This window comes from Malus sylvestris, chromosome 2 (genome assembly GCF_916048215.2).
Source record: "Malus sylvestris chromosome 2, drMalSylv7.2, whole genome shotgun sequence".
In the NCBI taxonomy this organism is placed as follows: Eukaryota; Viridiplantae; Streptophyta; class Magnoliopsida; order Rosales; family Rosaceae; genus Malus; species Malus sylvestris.
The window spans coordinates 28,861,381-28,881,265 of record NC_062261.1 but is presented as its reverse complement, the minus strand read 5'-3'; the positions used below and the strand labels follow the sequence as shown (position 1 = coordinate 28,881,265).

General features: G+C 39.3%; 2 protein-coding genes and 2 pseudogenes across 5 annotated transcripts; 2 read left to right on the top strand and 2 right to left on the bottom strand.

Moving 5' to 3' along the window:
- The first annotated feature begins 2,287 nt into the window (after nt 1-2,287).
- On the top strand, nt 2,288-7,495 carry LOC126584572 (BTB/POZ domain-containing protein At5g17580-like). 2 transcript variants are annotated; one of them, XM_050248906.1, is made up of 3 exons: nt 5,271-5,421; nt 5,522-5,588; nt 5,723-7,495. In XM_050248906.1, the coding sequence occupies exons 1-3, from the start codon at nt 5,387-5,389 to the stop codon at nt 7,325-7,327; spliced, it is 1,707 nt and encodes a 568-aa protein (XP_050104863.1). In that variant the 5' UTR covers nt 5,271-5,386; the 3' UTR covers nt 7,328-7,495. The 2 variants fall into 2 exon arrangements, with proteins under 2 accessions (XP_050104866.1, XP_050104863.1); XM_050248909.1 differs by lacking the exons at nt 5,271-5,421; nt 5,522-5,588 and adding an exon at nt 2,288-2,360.
- LOC126584583 (BTB/POZ domain-containing protein At5g17580-like) lies at nt 2,506-4,119 on the top strand (annotated as a pseudogene).
- LOC126584593 (uncharacterized) lies at nt 3,841-11,219 on the bottom strand. 3 transcript variants are annotated; one of them, XM_050248927.1, is made up of 2 exons: nt 10,124-11,219; nt 3,841-3,905 (listed from the first exon to the last, which is right to left on the bottom strand). In XM_050248927.1, exon 1 carries the CDS (start codon nt 10,948-10,950, stop codon nt 10,423-10,425), a length of 528 nt encoding a protein of 175 aa, XP_050104884.1. In that variant the 5' UTR covers nt 10,951-11,219; the 3' UTR covers nt 3,841-3,905; nt 10,124-10,422. The 3 variants fall into 3 exon arrangements, with proteins under 3 accessions (XP_050104884.1, XP_050104890.1, XP_050104877.1); XM_050248933.1 differs by lacking the exon at nt 3,841-3,905 and adding an exon at nt 7,208-7,272; XM_050248920.1 differs by lacking the exon at nt 3,841-3,905 and adding an exon at nt 9,431-9,606.
- Nucleotides 11,220-11,707: 488 nt separating this feature from the next.
- LOC126602778 (5-oxoprolinase 1-like) lies at nt 11,708-13,433 on the bottom strand (annotated as a pseudogene).
- Nucleotides 13,434-19,885: the final 6,452 nt, after the last annotated feature.

The window sequence follows — 19,885 nt, the reverse complement described above, 5'->3', positions numbered from 1 at the left end:
TCTACTACTCCACCTGTTTCACCAACATCAACCAATCATGATAATTCACCAACATCAGCATCATCAAGTGGGAGTCTAAATGAAAGAGAAGTACCACGCACAAGAAGTCTACGAGATCTTTATGAAGTAGCTGAAAGACTTGATAATCCTACATTTTTTTGTCTCTTTGCTGATTGTGAACCAGTTGACTTCCAAGAAGCAATGCAAGATGCTAAGTGGAGGAAAGCAATGGATGAAGAAATTGAAGCAATATAGAAATATGATACTTGGGAACTCGCTATTCTTCCGAAAGGACACAAAGCCATCGGAGTCAAGTGGGTGTATAAGACAAAGAAGAATGCCAACAGAGAGGTCGAAAGATACAAGGCAAGATTAGTGGCGAAAGGGCTATTGTCAAAGAGCTGGAATTGACTATGATGAGGTATTTGCACCCATTGCTCTGTTGGAAACTATACGATTACTAATTTCTTTGGCAGCTCAAAACAAATGGAAGATTCAACAAATGGATGTGAAGTCCGCTTTCCTAAATGTAGTCCTTGAAAAAGAAGTCTACATTCAGCAACCATCAGGCTATGAAATCAAAAGGCATGAAGACAAAGTTCTGAAGCTGAAAAAAACCCTCTATGAGTTAAAACAAGCACCACGAGCATGGAATAGTCACATCGACAAGTACTTCCAAGAAAACAACTTCATTAAGTGCCCTCGTGAACATGCTCTCTACGTCAAAATCAAAGATGAAGATATTTTGATTGTGTGCTTATATGTGGATGATCTAGTCTTCATTGGAAGTGATCCAAGCATGTATGAAGAGTTCAAAAGAGTGATGACCAAAGAATTAGAGATGACCAACATCGGGTTGATGGCATACTACCTAGTCATTGTAGTCAAGCAGAACGAAGAAGGTATTTTCATCTCCCAAGAAAGCTACACAAAGGAGATACTAAAAAAGTTCAAAATGGACGACTGCAAGCCCATAAGCACGCCAGTGGAGTGCGGAGTCAAACTAACCAAGTATGACGAAGAAGAAAGTGTAGATCCAACATTTTTCAAAAGTCTAGTTGGAAGCTTGCGTTACTTGACTTGCACAAGACCAGATATTCTCTATGCTGTCAGATTAGTCAGTCGCTACATGGAGAACCCCACAACTACACATTTGAAGAAAGCCAAAAGAATTCTTCGATACCTTAAAGGTACTATTAACTTTGGCTTGTTCTATTCAAGTTTTGATAACTACAAACTTGCTGGATATAGTGACAGTGATTGGGCAGGAGATTCCGACAATAGAAAAAGCACTATTGGATTTGTGTTCTTCATGGGAGACACTACATTCACATGGATGTCGAAGAAGCAATCGATTGTCACTCTTTCTACTTGCGAAGTTGAATACGTAGCTGCTTCCTCGTGTGTCTGTCATGCAATCTGGCTAAGAAACTTGCTAAAAGAATTAAGCATGCCACAAGAAGAGCCAACAGAGATCTATGTCGACAACAAGTCTGCAATAGCTCTAGCAAAGAATCCAGTATTTCATGACAAGAGCAAGCACATAGATACCCGTTATCACTACATAAGAGAGGGCATTGCAAGAAAGGATGTGCAAGTGGAATACGTAAAGTCTCAAGACCAAGTCGCCGACATATTCACCAAGCCACTTAAACAAGAAGACTTTATCAGACTGAGGAACTCAATTGGCGTCACAAGACAAGATTAAGAGGGGATGTTAAAAAGTAATCTTGTCTTCGGCCCAAGACAAGTGATCCAACCCAAAGCCAATGTGCAAATGCTAGAAAAATCTAGCAATCTATGTCAGTAATAGTAGCTGGAAAATTCCAGCTATGTAAGTCGGTGGGAGTGTGTGCATGATCATGCACCGGAAAGCTTTAGAAAAACTGTGAGGACATTATGCAAGCCAATGTCGGTGTGCATGCTAGAAAGGTCTAGCTGACTGTAAACTTGTTTGGTTGAAATGCAAAAGCCCAAAGGTGGTGGGCAGTAGTAAGTCGGCAAAGTATGCCTATAAATATAGGTGTGTGTGTGTGTTGCTAAGCAAGAGAGCAAGAAGTGAGAAAAGAGTGAAGAAGTGTAAGAGTGTTTGAGTGTTTCCTCTTGTACTAAGTTTGTGAGTAAATAAAAATCTTGTGTAATACTTTGAGTATTCTTTATTTCTCTTGCCTATCAATTCCGCTGCGTTACATTCTTTTTTGTGAGATAAACATCTCCAAAGTAGTGAAGTCTTTTAAGCCCCAACAAATTCTACCGCGGTTTTTGTTTACCGCGACATATCTATGAACTCCTTTTCTACGAGAGAATGAAGGCCAGATGTGCTATAATTTTTCTTTGGTAATAATAATCGTTGTTCACAGGTTCTTCTGGCTGAAAAATCAGCCAAAGTCTGCCTTACTCATACAGAAATCGCAGGATGATCTTTCTCGCTTCCTTAGAAATATCCCTGCTGACACAGACACTCTGGAGCTTGTTGCCAGATTCTACCACGGCTTTGAAATTCAGATGCCCCCTGAGAATATTGTACCTCTCATTTGTGTAGCTCACTACTTGGAGATGACTGAAAACCACAGCAAAAATAATTTGTTAAGTAAGGCGCTTTCTTATTTTCAAGAAAGAATCCTCCCGAGCTGGAATGAAACTGTGAAGGCTTTCCGAGCCACAGAAAAGTTCCTCCAACAGTCTCTGAAGCTCGGTTTAATCGATGCCTGTACAGATTCTATCATTCAAAAGGCACTAGCTAATCCCAGCCTTCTCGGAGAGCCAATCAACAATTTGATGAAGTATGATGACGATAGTGAGGATGATGACGAAGAAGGCTATAGGCCGAGCGCAAGGAGAAGGCTCTTTGTTCTTGATTGGCAATCGGAAGACTTGACAACACTGTCCCTCCCGATCTATGAGCCTGTCATCCTTGGAATAAATAAGCATGACGTTCCATCGCGGTATGTGGCTGCATCCCTTTGTAACTATACAAAGAAATGGGTTTTCTCTAGCAGCGAAGAGGAAGATAAGATGAACTATCGAAGGGAAATCCTTGAAGCAGTGGAGAGATTGTTGCCTCATGACATTGGACTACTTCCATGCACATTATTGTTTGAAATCCTCCGTTTCGCTATTCTTTTGGAAGTGAGTTCTGACTGTAGAAATGGGATTGATTAGAATCGGAAAACAACTGGAACGGGCAACAGTCAAAGACCTCTTGATACCATCTCAAGGCTATTCCAAGGAAATGCAATACGAGATTGGGTGTTTGAGGCGGATACTGAAGGTGTTCTATGGAAGTTTTACTTCTTCAGACGTATCCGGGCTAGTTGCAGTAGCAGAACTCATTGAAGAATTCTTGGCTGAAATTGCCAGTGACATAGATCTGAAGATAGGTACATTTGTTGAAATAGCAGAGATGTCGATTGCAGCATCGTAGGGTATACAAAGAACCTCAGATGGAATATACAGGGCGGTTCATATCTACTTGGATAAGCACAGGCACTTGACGGAGATGGAACGACAGGAAGTGTGTCAGTTTTGGATTTCAAAAAGATGTCGCCCGAAGCATGTGAACATGCTACCAAAAATGAATTGTTGCCTCTGAGAGTGGTGGTGCAGGTGTTATTTGCAGGGCAGTTGCAGCTGCTTGATACGATCATCAACGGGGTGCAGGGTTCAGACGAAAGAACAACAAAGGAGGCTGCGGAGGAGAATGAAGCAAAGTTGGATGTTGGTGAGGGAGAAATGAGATCCGAGATGGAGAAAATGAGCATAAAGGTAATGGAGCTTGAAAGAAAGTGCTATAAGATGAGGAAAGAGATTGAGAATGGCTGCAACCCCAAGGTGAAGGAGAAAACTAGCTTGTGGAGAGAAATGAAGAGGAAGTTCGGGTGCATCAACAGTGTGGGCGATTCTAACTGCCAATTGAAGAAGAAGAAGGTGCATCCAAAACATGGAGTGTGACATGTAGAATGTAAAATATGTGTCAATGTGTAACCAATTTTTTTTGTCTTTGGACGATTATAATTGACGTGGCATGTTTAGAATAAAGGAATCAAATTATAGGGGAGAAAAAACCAAACATAGGATATCTGATCCACTTAATATTTGGGTCATGTCAGCGAATGACATGTAACTTGTTAAGCAAATGTAACCCCGCAAATTTTGTTTTATTAATTTAATTTTCCAAACAAAACAAAATCGGATACTCAAATATTAACAGAACCCACATGTTTAGGAGAAAAATCAGATTTCTAACGTCCATATTTCAACAAGCCGTTGACTGAACTGTGTATGTGAATTCACACGTCGATATTTACCACAAGAAGCTTCAACTCAATTTGTAACTCACTCTCTCACACCTCACTTTTTCCCAGTAAGTCTCCCTCTCTCTTCTCCTTCTTTAACCTATAGAATATGTTAAATGTTTACTGTCACAGATTTTGATATAGATTTTTTCTTTTACTTAATCTGGATCACGTTTTTACTTGCGTCCTCAGTATTTGTAAATGCATAATTCTGAGTAATTAATGTGGATTTTGCATGCCTTAATTGTTTGAATTTCTTAAATTTTACCTCCTTTTGTGTTCTTATTGAACGTGAAATTTTTTGCATATATACCATTGAGTCATATGAACAGTGAGAGAATGAGTAACAAATTGAGTTGCAATTCATATTGTCCTCACTAAGTGAGCCCCTTATTGTTAATTTATTAATTTTTTGAAAAATCTATCATCAACAGTTCATGTGTTTGTGCTGAACTATTCTCACCAGGCCAAAAACCCTTTCAATTTCTTTCTTTTCTCGGTTTATGTGTGTCATTCTTGCACATGTGTCGTGCTAACCTTCAATTACAGAACATACAGTAGTATTTGAAATTACAATATGCATATATACATTGTCATTTGAAACAACCCTATCTGTTCATGTTATACTTTATTCTGTATGGCTGGTACAAAAGAAAATACATTATTGGTGAAGAGGTCATTGCAAAGCCAGAGTCGAACGTCGTCGGAAACTTCCCTACTGTATGATAAACCATGTACTCCACGTCAACAAACCACATGTACTCCAGGTCAACAAACCACTCCAAGTCAGCCATCCACATCTCTGCAGTTCGAATCATCTAAGTCTCCCTCATCAAGTCAACCTCACAGTTTGGATAACTCAAGGACTCTTCATCAGATAGACTCTCCTATCTCTTCGTAGAATCTATCCGTTTGTAATCTGACATATGTTGATATATGTTCATATTGTAACCAACTTATCTTGTAATCTCTATATAATGAAGTCAAAACCTCACTCATCATTAACTGAGTTGAGCTTATGCAATCAGTCTCTAAAACCCTAGTTTAAACTCTTTCACTGTAAACGCTGCAGTCAAAGGAATCACCCAAAGATGGCAAAGGGACAATGCAAAGATTTATCACCCTGGTAAAATAAAGGCTGAATTTATATATATATTTTTTATTTTTTTGAAATTTATATGTATTTTTCACTCAATTTGTTCCCCTTGCCGTTTACTTCTTTTTAGGTTGTCTAAGCCTACATTGGCACCAGATTTGCAACCCAACGTACTTGGTGCGCCGTTCATTGACAAAGTAAGTGTTCTACAAACCGTAATTCTACCGCGGTTTTTGTTTACCGCGACATAATTATGAACTCATTTTCTACGAGAGAATGAAGGCCAGATGTGCTATAATTTTTCTTTGGAAATAATAATCGTTGTTCGCAGGTTCTTCTGGCTGAAAAATCAGCCAAAGTTGCTGCCTTACTCATACAGAAATCGCAGGATGATCTTTCTCGCTTCCTTAGAAATATCCCTGCTGACACAGACACTCTGGAGCTTGTTGCCAGATTCTACCACGGCTTTGAAATTCAGATGTCCTCTGAGAATATTGTACCTCTCATTTGTGTAGCTCACTACTTGGAGATGACTGAAAACCACAGCAAAAATAATTTGTTAAGTAAGGCGCTTTCTTATTTTCAAGAAAGAATCCTCCCGAGCTGGAATGAAACTGTGAAGGCTTTCCGAGCCACAGAAAAGTTCCTCCAACAGTCTCTGAAGCTCGGTTTAATCAATGCCTGTATAGATTCTATCATTCAAAAGGCACTAGCTAATCCCAGCCTTCTCGGAGAGCCAATCAACAATTTGATGAAGTATGATGACGATAGTGAGGATGATGACGAAGAAGGCTATAGGCCGAGCGCAAGGAGAAGGCTCTTTGTTCTTGATTGGCAATCGGAAGACTTGACAACACTGTCCCTCCCGATCTATGAGCCTGTCATCCTTGGAATGAATAAGCATGACGTTCCATCGCGGTATGTGGCTGCATCCCTTTGTAACTATACAAAGAAATGGGTTTTCTCTAGCAGCGAAGAGGAAGATAAGATGAACTATCGAAGGGAAATCCTTGAAGCAGTGGAGAGATTGTTGCCTCATGACATTGGACTACTTCCATGCACATTATTGTTTGAAATCCTCCGTTTCGCTATTCTTTTGGAAGTGAGTTCTGACTGTAGAAATGGGATTGAGATCAGAATCGGAAAACAACTGGAACGGGCAACAGTCAAAGACCTCTTGATACCATCTCAAGGCTATTCCAAGGAAATGCAATACGAGATTGGGTGTTTGAGGCGGATACTGAAGGTGTTCTATGGAAGTTTTACTTCTTCAGATGTATCCGGGCTAGTTGCAGTAGCTGAACTCATTGAAGAATTCTTGGCTGAAATTGCCAGTGACATAGATCTGAAGATAGGTACATTTGTTGAATTAGCAGAGATGTCGATTGCAGCATCGTTGGGTATACAAAGAACCTCAGATGGAATATACAGGGCGGTTCATATCTACTTAGATAAGCACAGGCACTTGACGGAGATGGAACGAGAGGAAGTCTGTCAGGTTTTGGATTTCAAAAAGATGTCGCCCGAAGCATGTGAACATGCTACCAAAAATGAAATGTTGCCTCTGAGAGTGGTGGTGCAGGTGTTATTTGCAGGGCAGTTGCAGCTGCGGGATACGATCATCAACGAGGTGCAGGGTTCAGACGAAAGAACAACAAAGGAGGCTGCGGAGGAGAATGAAGCAAAGTTGGATGTTGGTGAGGGAGAAATGAGATCCGAGATGGAGAAAATGAGCATAAAGGTGATGGAGCTTGAAAGAGAGTGCTATAAGATGAAAAAAGAGATTGAGAATGGCTGCAACCCCAAGGTGAAGGAGAAAACTAGCTTGTGGAGAGAAATGAAGAGGAAGTTCGGGTGCATCAACAGTGTGGGCGATTCTAACTGCCAATTGAAGAAGAAGAAGAAGAAGAAGGTGCATCCAAAACATGGAATGTGACATGTAGAACGTAAAATATGTGTCAATGTGGTACCAATTTTTTTTGTCTTTGGACGATTATAATTGACGTGGCATGTTTAGAATAAAGGAAGCAAATTATAAGGGAGAAAAAACTAAACATAGGATATCCGATCCACTTCATATTTGGGTCATGTTAGCGAACGACATGTAACTTGTTAAGCAAATGTAACCCCACAAATTTTGTTTTATTAATTTAAATTATCAAACAAAAGAAAATTTGGTACTCAAATATTAACAGAACCCACATGTTTAGGAGAAAAATCAGATTTCTAACGTCCATATTTCAACAAGCCGTTGACTGAACTGTGTATGTGAGTTCACACATCGATATTTACCACAAGAAGCTTCAACTCAATTTGTAACTCACTCTCTCACACCTCACTTTTTCCCAGTAAGTCTCCCTCTCTCTTCTCCTTCTTTAACCTATAGAATATGTTAAATGTTTACTGTACCATATTTTGATATAGATTTTTTCTTTTACTTAATCTGGATCACGTTTTTACTCGCGTCATCAGTAATAGTAAATGCATAATTTTAAGTAGTTAATGTTGATTTTGCATGCCTTAGTTTGAATTTCTTAAATTTTACCTCCTTTTGTGTTCTTATTGAACGTGAAATTTTTTGCATATATACCATTGAGTCATATGAACAGTGAGCAAAAAGTGAGAGAATGAATAACAAATTGAGTTGTAATTCATACTGTCCTCACTAAGTGAGCCCCTTATTGTTAATTTATTAATTTTTTGAAAAAGCTATCATCAATAGTTCATGTGTTTGTGCTGAACTATTCTCACCAGGCCAAAAACCCTTTCAATTTCTTTCTTTTCTTGGTTTATGTGTGTCATTATTGCACATGTGTCGTGCTAACCTTCAATTACAGAACATACAGTAGTATTTGAAATTACAATATGCATATATACATTGTCATTTGAAACAAACCTATCTGTTCATGTTATACTTTATTGTGTATGGCTGGTACGAAAGGAAATACATTGGTTGTGAAGAGGTCATTGAAAAGCCAGAGTCGAACGTCGTCGGAAACATGGAATGAGACATGTAGAATGTAAAATATGGAGTGTGACATGTAGAATGTAGAATAAGAAGGTGCATCCAAAACATGGAGTGTGACATGTAGTATGTAAAATATGTGTCAATATGTAACCAATTTTTTTGTCTTTGGACGATTATAATTGACGTGGCATGTTTAGAACAAAGGAAGCAAATTATAGTGGAGAAAAAACCAAACATAGGATATACAATCCATTTCATATTTGGGTTATGTCAGTGAACGACATGTAACTTGTTAAGCAAATGTAACCCCGCAAATTTTGTTTTATTAATTTAATTTTTCAAACTCAAGAAAATATGATACTCAAATATTAACAGAACCCACATGTTTAGGAGAAAAATCAGATTTCTAACGTCCATATTTCAACAAGTTATTGACTGAACTGTGTATGTGAGTTCACACGTCCATATTTACCACAAGAAGCTTCAACTCAATTTGTAACTCACTCTCTCACACCTCACTTTTTCACAGTAAGTCTCCCTCTCTCGTCTCCTTCTTTAACCTATAGAATATGTTAAATGTTTACTGCACCAGATTTTGATATAGATTTTTTTTTACTTTATCTGGATCACGTTTTGCCTTGCATCCTTAGTAGCAGTAAATGCATAATTCTGAGTCATTAATGTGGATTTTGCATGCCTTAGTTGTTTGAATTTCTTAAATTTTACCTCATTTTGTGTTCTTAGTGAACATGAAATTTTTTGCATATATACCATTGAGTCCTATGAACAGTGAGCAAAAAGTGAGAGAATGAGTAACAAATTGAGTTGCAATTCATATTGTCCTCACTAAGCGAGCCCCTTACTGTTAATTTATTAATTTTTTGGAAAAGCTATCATCATCATGTGCTTGTGCTGAACTATTCTCACCAGGCCAAAAACCCTTTCAATTTCTTTCTTTTCTCGATTTATTTGTGTCATTCTTGCACATGTGTCGTGCTAACCTTCAATTACAGAACATACAGTAGTATTTGAAATTGCAATATGCATATATACATTGTCATTTTAAACAACCCTATCTGTTCATGTTATACTTTATTCTGTATGGCTGGTACAAAAGGAAATACATTATTGGTGAAGAGGTCATTGCAAAGCCAGAGTCGAACGAAACTTCCCTACTGTATGAAAACTAGCTTGTGGAGAGAAATGAAGAGGAAGTTCGGGTGCTTCAACAGTGTGGGCGATTCTAACTGCCAATTGAAAAAGAAGAAGAAGAAGAAGAAGGTGCATCCAAAACATGGAGTGTGACATGTAGATTCTTCTTCCATCTAATAAGACGTCTTTTGGCAAATATCTAGTTGTTCATTGATTGATTTTTCAGCTTTCATCGTCGACTTAAAGACTAAATCCTTTTTCTGCTTTGCCCAATTTATCTAGTCTAACCCTACTTTTGCAAATAATCTGGTTATTTATTGATATGAATAATGAAAGAGTAATTAAGTGATATGTAAATCAAGAAGTTGATATTAAACTTCATTACCGAAAGAAGTTCGTGTTCTTGAAAGATAGAACTCAACTAGAATACCGAGGTTCACGAAAAACAGAAAAGAAATTGGGCAATCTGAACTACATTGTGCTAATAAGCTTGAGAAAATCAAGTTACAACAAAGAAAACTTTTGCTCTTTTGTTAGTTCGCTTTCTAGCATCAAGCTATATGCATATATATGATCATTGTTGCAAAACACTTTTACATGGTTCCAATTTACCTCAAAAATTTGTTTTCCTGCGTTCTTCAGACAACATTACAACGGCCACACCGAGAATGGACTCCAAACTCACCTCCCCATATACATAATATCGTCCTCGAGCTTTCGTTCCCCGTGGCAATAGAAGGAAGTTATACATAGTTGCATATGATTCTTTCCATGATTGAAGCCAATTAAAATCTCTCAATTCCTTTCCATTCCATTCCACGGCAATTGCAATGAGGCTAGTCTATTCGCCGGGGGACGGAGATATATATATCTATACTACTTGGCAACATCCATGCTGTTGTAAAAAGAAATCAAACCATTAATCTCAACGGCATTTCACTATCTTTAGAACCAACTGAATCATTGATCGCAGTATCATGTTCCATGTCTATGGCTTGATGATGGTTGTCTTTTCCATTCTGGCCTCCGTGTCCACCCTGATCTTCGTTCCCCATTACAACCACCCCGGCAAACTGCACCCTTCGGTCACCATTAGGTGAATGAACAGGGGAGTCTGTAGCTGATGATGCAATGCCAGCTGTCAATGCGCTGCTCGTGCTGGGGATGGTGGCAGCCCGGCTGCTGCCTGCCTTGGCATAGTGACCGCTGTCCCCAGTATGCGTGGCAGCGGCGGGCCTAAAGCATCTGTAGATACACGTCGTGATCCAAAACGCCCATGGAATAGCCACAAGCACCATTCCTGCAAAGGGGAACCATGGTTGGGATTTTTCTTCAGGTAGAAGCATGTAAAGGAAAAGAAGTACTCCGCCGGCAATAATGCAGACGAAGAAAAGGGTGGAGATGACAGAGACTCTAGCATCTCCTTTCCTTTCCTCCATTGAAGGTAAAGAAAGAGCGAACAGGATCTTTCTTCTGCGGCGTGACCGATAATGTTTTCTGAGTTTTGAGTAATTGTTGTTGTGTGTTGGATATTGTCTCTCTTCGTTTTTCGTTTGGTTAGATTGGGTCGACTTGCTGCCGGAATCCAACAAAGTGGTGGATGGGAATTATGGAGGATACATCCGGTGGTGGGAAGGTTTCAAAACAGAGCGGTGAAAGCGGGGCTGGTTTGTAACTGCAATGCATTGTTATTAACCGACTAACGAGTTTTATTTATGCACAAAGCAAGAGTTTAAAAAATATAAGGACGACGACGAAAATGACGAAAATGAATTGATGATGTACTCTAGCATGTACAGTTAATTATAGAATGCGATTTTTGTGCTCTCATTTAGTAAATTTACACTTTCTCATTACTTTTTATTTTATGCCAGGCGGTGCAAGAGGAGAGAGAGTGATTCTCTCCTACTGCTTTCAGTCTTGTTATGTTAGTTGAATTAACAGAACTAGTCTTATTTGCTTTTGACTTTCTAGGACCTTCAACACTCGCCAACTCAAACCTCCAAACTCCACTAGAGATGATGAAGAAAATCGAATTTGCCAAAAAAAATCGCTGAATGTATGGTCTAGTGACACACAATTTCGAATTTATATGATGAAAGTGGTCCTGAGCCTTTTAGATACGACATTTCATTACATGTGAAATAAAAACATTTACATCGCTTGCTAGAGCATTAAAGAGCCAACTCGGTGCAACTACATTCCAACGATGGCGGCCATGATATAGGAAACAAAAGAGGCAACTGAGTGTGTTGCTCCGTAGCATGAATGCAAATTGAAAAGGAACCAAATCCGGATGTTAAGACTCAGCATCAATGAGAGAGAGCCCCATCCACCACCCCAGGAATTAAAATCTGAAGAATTTCCCTTGACAGCACATCAACCGTGTTCTTCCCGCCAAGATAAACCCTTCGCTTATCTCTTGTGATGAGGAAGTTAGCCCCCCAAGCCCCGTCTTTCCCCACTTTCAACCCCCTTGGTGCATGAACACGCCTCTCAGAAAGAATGCTGACAACAATTGGGCGCTTGAACTCTATCTCTCTTGCAAGACCATCGCCCCCTCTATGATACCAAACTCCGCCGCTGTTCTCTCTCAGGCCAAATTTACGCAAAAGAACAGGATATCTCTGTTCGAAATTTCTGGATCAGTCATTCCGGTATTGGTCATATGACACTGCACTCTACTCGTCCCATCCCAACTTGGACTAGCTCCACTCCCACCGCCAATTGTTTCATAGTAACCAAATGTATTGTCCCCAAAAGTGAGATTATTCATACAACCCTGTGAACAAGCACAAGCCTGAAATACAGTAAGCACAACATCAGTTATTCTCTGAGAAGTGAGAACGTTACCACCCACGACAACAGCTTTATCACTTGGAGAGAGGAGAGAGCCTGGTGGAATATAGATTTTCACAGGAGCCAAACAACCTTGATTTAGAGGAATATCAACATCCACCAAGCAGCGAAGACAGTATATAACTGCTGCAGCTGTTACGGCTTCTGGAGCATTCCAATTCCCATATACTTCAGGACTAGTTCCACTGAAATCAAAATTTGCTTCCCCTTTCACAGAATCAATTGTAAGTTTTAAATGAATAACGGACCTATCATCCATGTAATCCTCTTCTTCAATAGTAACAGAACTGTGATCTCCGGAACTAGCCAACTGAGATAAAACTCTAGCAGCAACAGATATGAGCATTTCTCTCACTGCTTCTTCTGCATTTAGCTGTACATAGGTCATGTAAGCCTGAACAGTGTCTAAACCACACTGCTTGATAAGCTCTTTGATAAGGGTAATTCCCCTCTGGTTCGCAGCTACTTGAGCTCGAAGATCTGATAGATTATCTTGAATCCTGCAAGTTCCTGGGATCTTTTGAGCCAATTCATCTTCTCGAAAATTTCCCTTTTCCACAAGCTTGAACGCTTTTATGGCATCACCTTCTTCCCATATAGACTTGGAAAAAGGTGGCATACTTCCAGGAGTAATACCCCCAATCTCTGCATGATGCCCTCTGCTCGCCACAAAAAACACCAGCCTTCCATTATCAAACACAGGTGTGATAACAGTTATGTCAGGAAGATGACTACCTCCGGCACAAGGATGATTGGTGACCAAAACATCTCCTTCATTCAAGCTGTCACCCCAGTAGTTGATCTGCCACCCGACAGTACTGGACATCGCTCCTAAGTGCACAGGGACATGAGGGGCATTGGCAACGAGTCCCCCATCTAGCCGCTCCTTGATATTGGTTGATATAGAAGTCCTCTGCAGGGTCCTTCCCATCTGTTCAGCTATACCCATAAATCTATGATTGAAGATCAAGAGCTGCATAACATTAGCCGCTACTTCCACGGTGCTTGGGGTAGTGTCAAGCTGAGGAGCTTGTATTATAGTGTCTGCAACTGATAGGAGCATATTTATGCGACTTTGTTATCTTATTTCTTTGCATTTACTTAGTTAATTTCCATTTGTTGTAGTAATTTAAGCTATTTTCGTATTATTGTAGGTTCAGTTGGTAAAGATGACAATAAATAGTTAAATTGAGCAATTTGGAGCAGTTTTGGACTTGGATTAGATAGCATGCCATGGATAGCATATGGGATAAACATTTTTGGTGTTTAAATGATGTTAGACATGCGCTAAACTCTGGATAAATTTAAGTTGAGGCTTGGAAGGCAAGGAATTACACAAGAAAAAGGAATCCTAGTTGGAGAGGAACATTATCTTATCCAATCTTATCATATCCTATCTTATCTTATCTTATCTTATCTTATCCTATCTTATCCAACATTATTTTATCTTATCTCTAGCTGCAAAGAGGAATCCTAATCACATTCCGACACTTTCTACCTGATTTTTAGAGTCCTAAAATAACTCAAAAACGCCAAAACCCTTTCCTCCTTGGATTCAGCCATTTCCCCTATATATATGAATTTCCTGCAGAGATTTAGGTGTGCCATGCCTACCATTCATCCATTGAAGTTGTTGGAATTTTTAGAGTTCTTTTTATCTTTGTTTTAAATTTTAATGTTTATTTTAGATTGCTTTTCAGTAATGATAAACATGTGTAACTAAGTTTCTTTTTAGCTAGAGGTGAATTCGAAGCCATGATCATATGTTTGATATAAATTGATTGCATCCAGTTATTGTTTCATAAAACATGAATGTGATTTACTTATCTACTTTATAGAAAACTTATTCTTGTATGTTTATTAAGGATGCATACTTAATTTGTATGCAGGGATTTGATGCTAGAATATAAGAGAATTTCACCTAATTGTTATGAACTTATATTTGCCAATAGTAAAACTCACTAGTCATGATTGAGTTAAGTAAATTCTGGGCAAGAGTATCTTGCTTTTCATAGTTACAAATGTTTTGTTAATGCTTATGATTTTCACAGAACTTAATAATCTTCGAGATGTATCTCTATCATGCTTTTCATAGTTAGGGAATTTGAGAAGAATAATTTGGTTGCATCGCTGAGTCCAATTCAATGAACTAAGGAAAATCTGAGAGTTAATTAGTGTTGTTCACAGTTAATTTGGGGCATTGTCATTCATGGTTTATAGGAAGAATAACTGGAAATCAATTTCTATGCATATGTTTCATTTGTGGAGAAGAATCCTTTAGCTATCTTTTCATCCATATTTCATTCAGAACTTAATTTACTTGCTGCCCTTTACTTTTGTTTTAGTTAAATTCGTCCAAAATCCCCCTAGTCATTGTTTTGTTGTTAGTTTAACTTAGTTTTCATTTTAGAAGTTTAATTTGTGTTGATTAGCATCCCTTCTAATCCCCGGAATAGAACGATCCCTACTTACTTATACTACGATTGCATAATTTATAGGGTTTAATTTGTGTGTTAGTTTTTACCACATCACAATCTGGGTTTCCATGAGTTTTTCATAAGTCTCAGCATAACAGCTCACATCTGTAGATGTGCTACCTGTTAAGGATAAAGAAGGTCCACCAGATTAAATCTTTGCTTAGTTGTTAAGATAGGATTGTTAGCTCATAGAGTTTGTTAGTTGTTATGGTGACTCAGCCACTATTGTAATGTATTTTGTACATGTGTACTTATTCATTTTGGATATATGGAAAATACACAACTTCAATTACTTTCTCTCTCTACAAATTCCCTCTCTCTCTACCTTTAATTTTCTCTCAGAATCTTGAGTTTCTACATGGTATCTTCGCCTTTGTCCACCAACTTCAATCCACTTCCACCACCTTAAACAATTTTCTCTCTTCCCAAACAGGTTCTATCTCTCTTAAATTCTTCGATTCTTGCCCTAATTTCACCAAATTTTGTCCAAACATCTTGAATTTCTTTGGCGATTGCTTCGAATGCTGCAAATTCTTCTTCTTCAGCTACTTCGTCTGATTCTCCAGGCGATGTTTCTCATCCGTCTGTTACCTCCATCGCTTCGATCACTATTTAGAATATCACCGACATGGTACCAACCAAACTCAACCGTCAAAATTACATCACTTGGCACAGCTTATTCATCCCTGTTTTGAAGCGATTTAAGTGTATAGGGCTTGTTAATGGTATTGATCTTTGTTCGTCTCCTCTTGTGAGTGATTCATCTGGATCTCGAGTTCCTAATCCGGCATTTGATCTTTGGTGTGAGTGCGATCAAATTCTGATGATTTGGATTAACTCGACACTTTCTGAAGATCTTCTTCCTTTTACAGTTGGTATGGATGATTCCAGATCTCTCTGGCAATCTCTTGAACGTTGCTTTGCTAGTGCCTCTAGCACTTATGAACTTATAGGTAAGTGCCAGGTAAGTTCATAAATTAAAATTATGAGACTGTTGAGTTGATGTGATTGAAAGCTTATAAACCTGCACTAGGATGATTGTGATTTAGCAGAGATGTGATTCAGGCCTGTAAATATATTTAGTCACCCCCGCACTATATGTTCACATTGGATCCAATTTAGGTGCCCAGTCTTGTCGTACAGACCACTCATAGGTGGTTCCGACTCGTAGGTGACTAACGATTTATCGCAGAGCTATCAGAAGAGGATAACATGAGCATAACTATATTACACCCAGTTCTGTCGTACAGACCATTTCAGCGGTTCCGACTCGTGTGCAGTGTAGTGCCGTACATGTCACTTGTGATGACTCCGGCTAGATTGATTGATGAGATTAATTATGAGCTATAGTTTCAGCCGGGCTGATCACTCGGTTGACATGTTATTATTTATGACTTCACTAATATATTTATATGATATGATGAAATATAGTTTGACATGGCATATACTTTACATATCACTATTTCTAAGTTGGTTTTGAGATAAGTAATTATATTTTTATATTCCTGGGAAAATTACATGTTTTACGGAGAGGGGTTACCATGTTTTGAGAAATGTTTTATCTTTGAAAAGATTTGTTTTATTGACCCACTCAACTTTGTTTTTCACCCCTCCAGGTTCTAATTAGCTGAGTTTGGTGGCCACGAGGAATCCAACGGTGTCCTGACAGAATTCACCAAAGTAGGATTTACCTACGGGTGTTATATCTTAGTAATTGTCCTACTCGACTGCAATTAGACGTTCTTTTTACTCTGAATGTGTATTTATACACTGAGTTTCGCACTAGCATCATTTCTTAGCTAGTATTGCTAGTGTTTCAGCTTTTATTTATTCGTAATTCTATTTATCTTTTTAGCTTCTGCACTGTGCAAATAGTTACGTCACTCGCACGTGACTGCCAGCACGCCCTCCTTCAGGGTGGGGTGTGTCATGACATGTATACCCTGACACGCCAAAACTTTAATGCTTTGGTGAACATTTGTTTCACCGAAATTTCGATGTCTACAAATGCCCCCACTTCAAGGGGTATCGTATACATGTGCTTGTCATGTGTAGAAGATGTGTTTTTGAAGTTCCTCAATGTAGATCTCAATTCAAGGGCCATCGAGGCTTGATCTTGAAAAGGGCTGGGAAATTTCTTCAAGGGCTGTCGAGGCTTGATCTTGAATTTGGCTGGAGTTTTCTTCAAGAGCCATCGAGGCTTGATCTTGAATTTGGATAGAGTTTTCTTCAAGGGCCATCGAGGCTTGATCTTGAATGAAATTGGAACACAAGGAGCTTCACGTGGTAGATGATCTTTGGCTTTAGTAGTGGATGAATCGACACGTATTTTGTTGTGCTTGTTGACTTTTTACAGCTTTGATCTTGAACTGGGTTGGAGGATTTTCTGGTCTCCTCCAATTGTTGATTTTCCACAGGCTTCTTCTTGAACTGGGTAGGAGATTCGAGCAAGAAAGAGGGGAGTTCCCTGGTGGTGGTGGTGATTTGATGGCGTTGCATGGCGAAGCTTTGCTCTTCGGCAACCGTGCCATCAAAAGGTTATTGAAGTTTCTCAAGCTTTTTGATTAAAGGAGTAATGCTGAGCTTGGATTTGACTTAGACTCCTCCGTCTGGATCATGCGGTTCTGCAAGGAAGGGTGTCATGCTATAATGATCTGTTACAGCTCACCATGCTGTATTCTTTTCTGCTTGTTTCTTTTGCATGGCAGGAGTGGTACGTAACCTTTTACCTTTGAATGGTCCTTCAGAGCATCACTTATTAGCAACTCATCTATGCTTGGCAACTTCAGGGTAAAGAGCCAACATCATATTAACTGTTATGAAGTATTTGCTGAGGAACTCGAGATCTATCAACAATTGAAAACGAGCACTCGAGAACAATGCTAGGTAAGTAACCAGGCAAAGGTTCTGGGTAATCAGTTCCAGATCAGAAGTTTGATTTCAGGTTCTGACTGATTGCTTTCTTTCTCCTTGTCATGCAGGTAAGAGCAAGGGTAAAAGAAAAGACAGGGAAAAAGCATGCCATAAGATATCTTTGCTGTCGACCCTGATGATATGAGATACTTTTGCTTTTGAAGAAGTAGCTTTCCACAAGTTTAATCTTGAACTGGGCTGGGGTTTCTTCTGCTAGACATGCACCAAATGTTTGAATTTACTCCTTTCATCTGGAGCTGAACTTGATTCAAGGGTGGTGGGCACTTGATCTTGAATCGGACTTGTGGCTTCTTCAAGAGCTGTTGAGGCTTGTTCTTGAATGGAATGGGACTACGAGCAACTCCACGTGGCAAGTGATCTTCGATCCCATTGGGGATGAATCAGCACGTGTAGTTTTCCACACCTTAGCAAACCAACTCAAGAACTCGAGGGTCAAAAACAAGTCCATCAAATCTAGAGTACTTTCGACCCTGATGATATGAGATACTTTTTCTTTTGAAGAAGTAGCGGATGAACTGGCACGTGTTTTGTTGTGCTTGTCTTTACATGCTTCAATGTATCATTTTCACTTGCCTTATCTGTTCTCTAGGCAGATGTTGTATCTTCTCTGGAAGCACAAGATGTTGAAGATGAGTACTCGAGAACAAGGCTAAGTAAGCAATCAGGGAAGGGGTTATGGGCAGTCGATTTTAGCTCAGAAGGTTGATTCTAAGTGTCGGCTGATTGCTCTCTTTCTCCTTATCCTGTAGGGAAGAACAATGACAAAGAAAAGGACAGGGAGAAAGCATGATATGAGATACTCTTTCTTTCGACCCTGATGATATGGGATACTTTTGCTTTGGTGTGATTTGTTTGCAAAGGTATTCCCGGAGAGGAAGAAAACTGAGTATTTCGAGAGGCTTTGTTGGGAGTGCGCTCTCGGAGGTGAGGAAGAGTTAGACATTTTTTTGCAGGTCTACCTTGCCATGGAGGACGAAGGTCGACATATATAAGGATTTCCCAATAGCAAGTGGTGGTATTATTCCTTTACTCTTGTCGGCAACCGTTGGGTAATTGAAATAGTAAGATTCATGCATTTTCAACTTTGTCAGAAATCTTTGACAAAGTTGCCCGTGATTTCTGCAAAGCTGAGGTTGCGTGTGAAAGGTGCTGACAAATCCAGAAAAGCTGATCTTTTGAAATTCGGATAGCGATGCCTCTTCGATCTCTGAACAAGTGGCCTTGTTGCCTCTTTGATTTCTGAATGGCCATGTGGCCTCCTCGATTTCTGAACAGGCCTTGTTGCCTCTTCTTTTTATAGAGACATTAATCGTGTTCCAAAAACACACTTAGAGAGTTGCTGCCCGTAGGAATTTCCCCCCATTTGTATTTCTAAGAACTCGATTTACACGACCTCTTCTTCCTATATCATTCCTGTAAATGGCTTGCCCATCTGACTGTCATCTTGATTTGAATGTTGAGGAAGACGTTGACATGTCTTCTTAAAACAACATATGGCACCCATCCTTCTTATCCCCTAATGGTCATTTTACAGTGGTTGAAGAATGACATAACCGCTACGGTGGTTGCTAGAAATCTTCTCACCCCCAAGAATAACAGGAACCTTTCCAAGCGGTCTGATGAGCTGTCTGTTCAAGATTCTTTGGCTTTCAGTGTTCAGTGTACGAGCTCTGTATCAAACATGGGCCAACGCCTTTTTGCTTGAACTCGTCAAGTTGAGCCACTGATGGCTAAGGTGGCGAGTCTTAAGCAAGAGATTAGAGGGCTTAAGCATGAAAACAAAGAGTTGTACATGCTTGCCAATAATTACTTGATGAGCATGAAGAGAAAGCTTTGGATTCAGAGTAATCATTAGATGTTTGTGGCTTTACTCCAGAGGCACTTATTGCCTTCATCCTCTGGAGTTTTACCGAGTGTTGAGGCTCCAAATAATCAACCTCCGGCGCCTCTTCTTCTTGGAGTTCTTTCGAGTGATGAGGCGCCACCTGATCAACCTTTGTGAAGGCTCCTTCCTATTTGTTTTTTTTATTTTTTGACTCATGTAAAATGTAATTTTCAAAAATAAAATGTGTTTTATTTCCCTCAATGTATTATTCTTTTCTTT

What these genes read in the sequence shown, in the direction of transcription:
- LOC126584572 (XM_050248906.1), top strand. Translation starts at nt 5,387, where the DNA reads ATGGCAAAGGGACAATGCAAAGATTTATCACCCTG. An exon ending in TGCAAAGATTTATCACCCTG is followed by an intron (nt 5,422 to 5,521) that starts GTAAAATAAAGG and finishes ACTTCTTTTTAG; the next exon opens with GTTGTCTAAGCCTACATTGG. An exon ending in GTGCGCCGTTCATTGACAAA is followed by an intron (nt 5,589 to 5,722) that starts GTAAGTGTTCTA and finishes CGTTGTTCGCAG; the next exon opens with GTTCTTCTGGCTGAAAAATC.
- LOC126584593 (XM_050248927.1), bottom strand. Translation starts at nt 10,950, where the DNA reads ATGGAGGAAAGGAAAGGAGATGCTAGAGTCTCTGTCATCTCCACCCTT.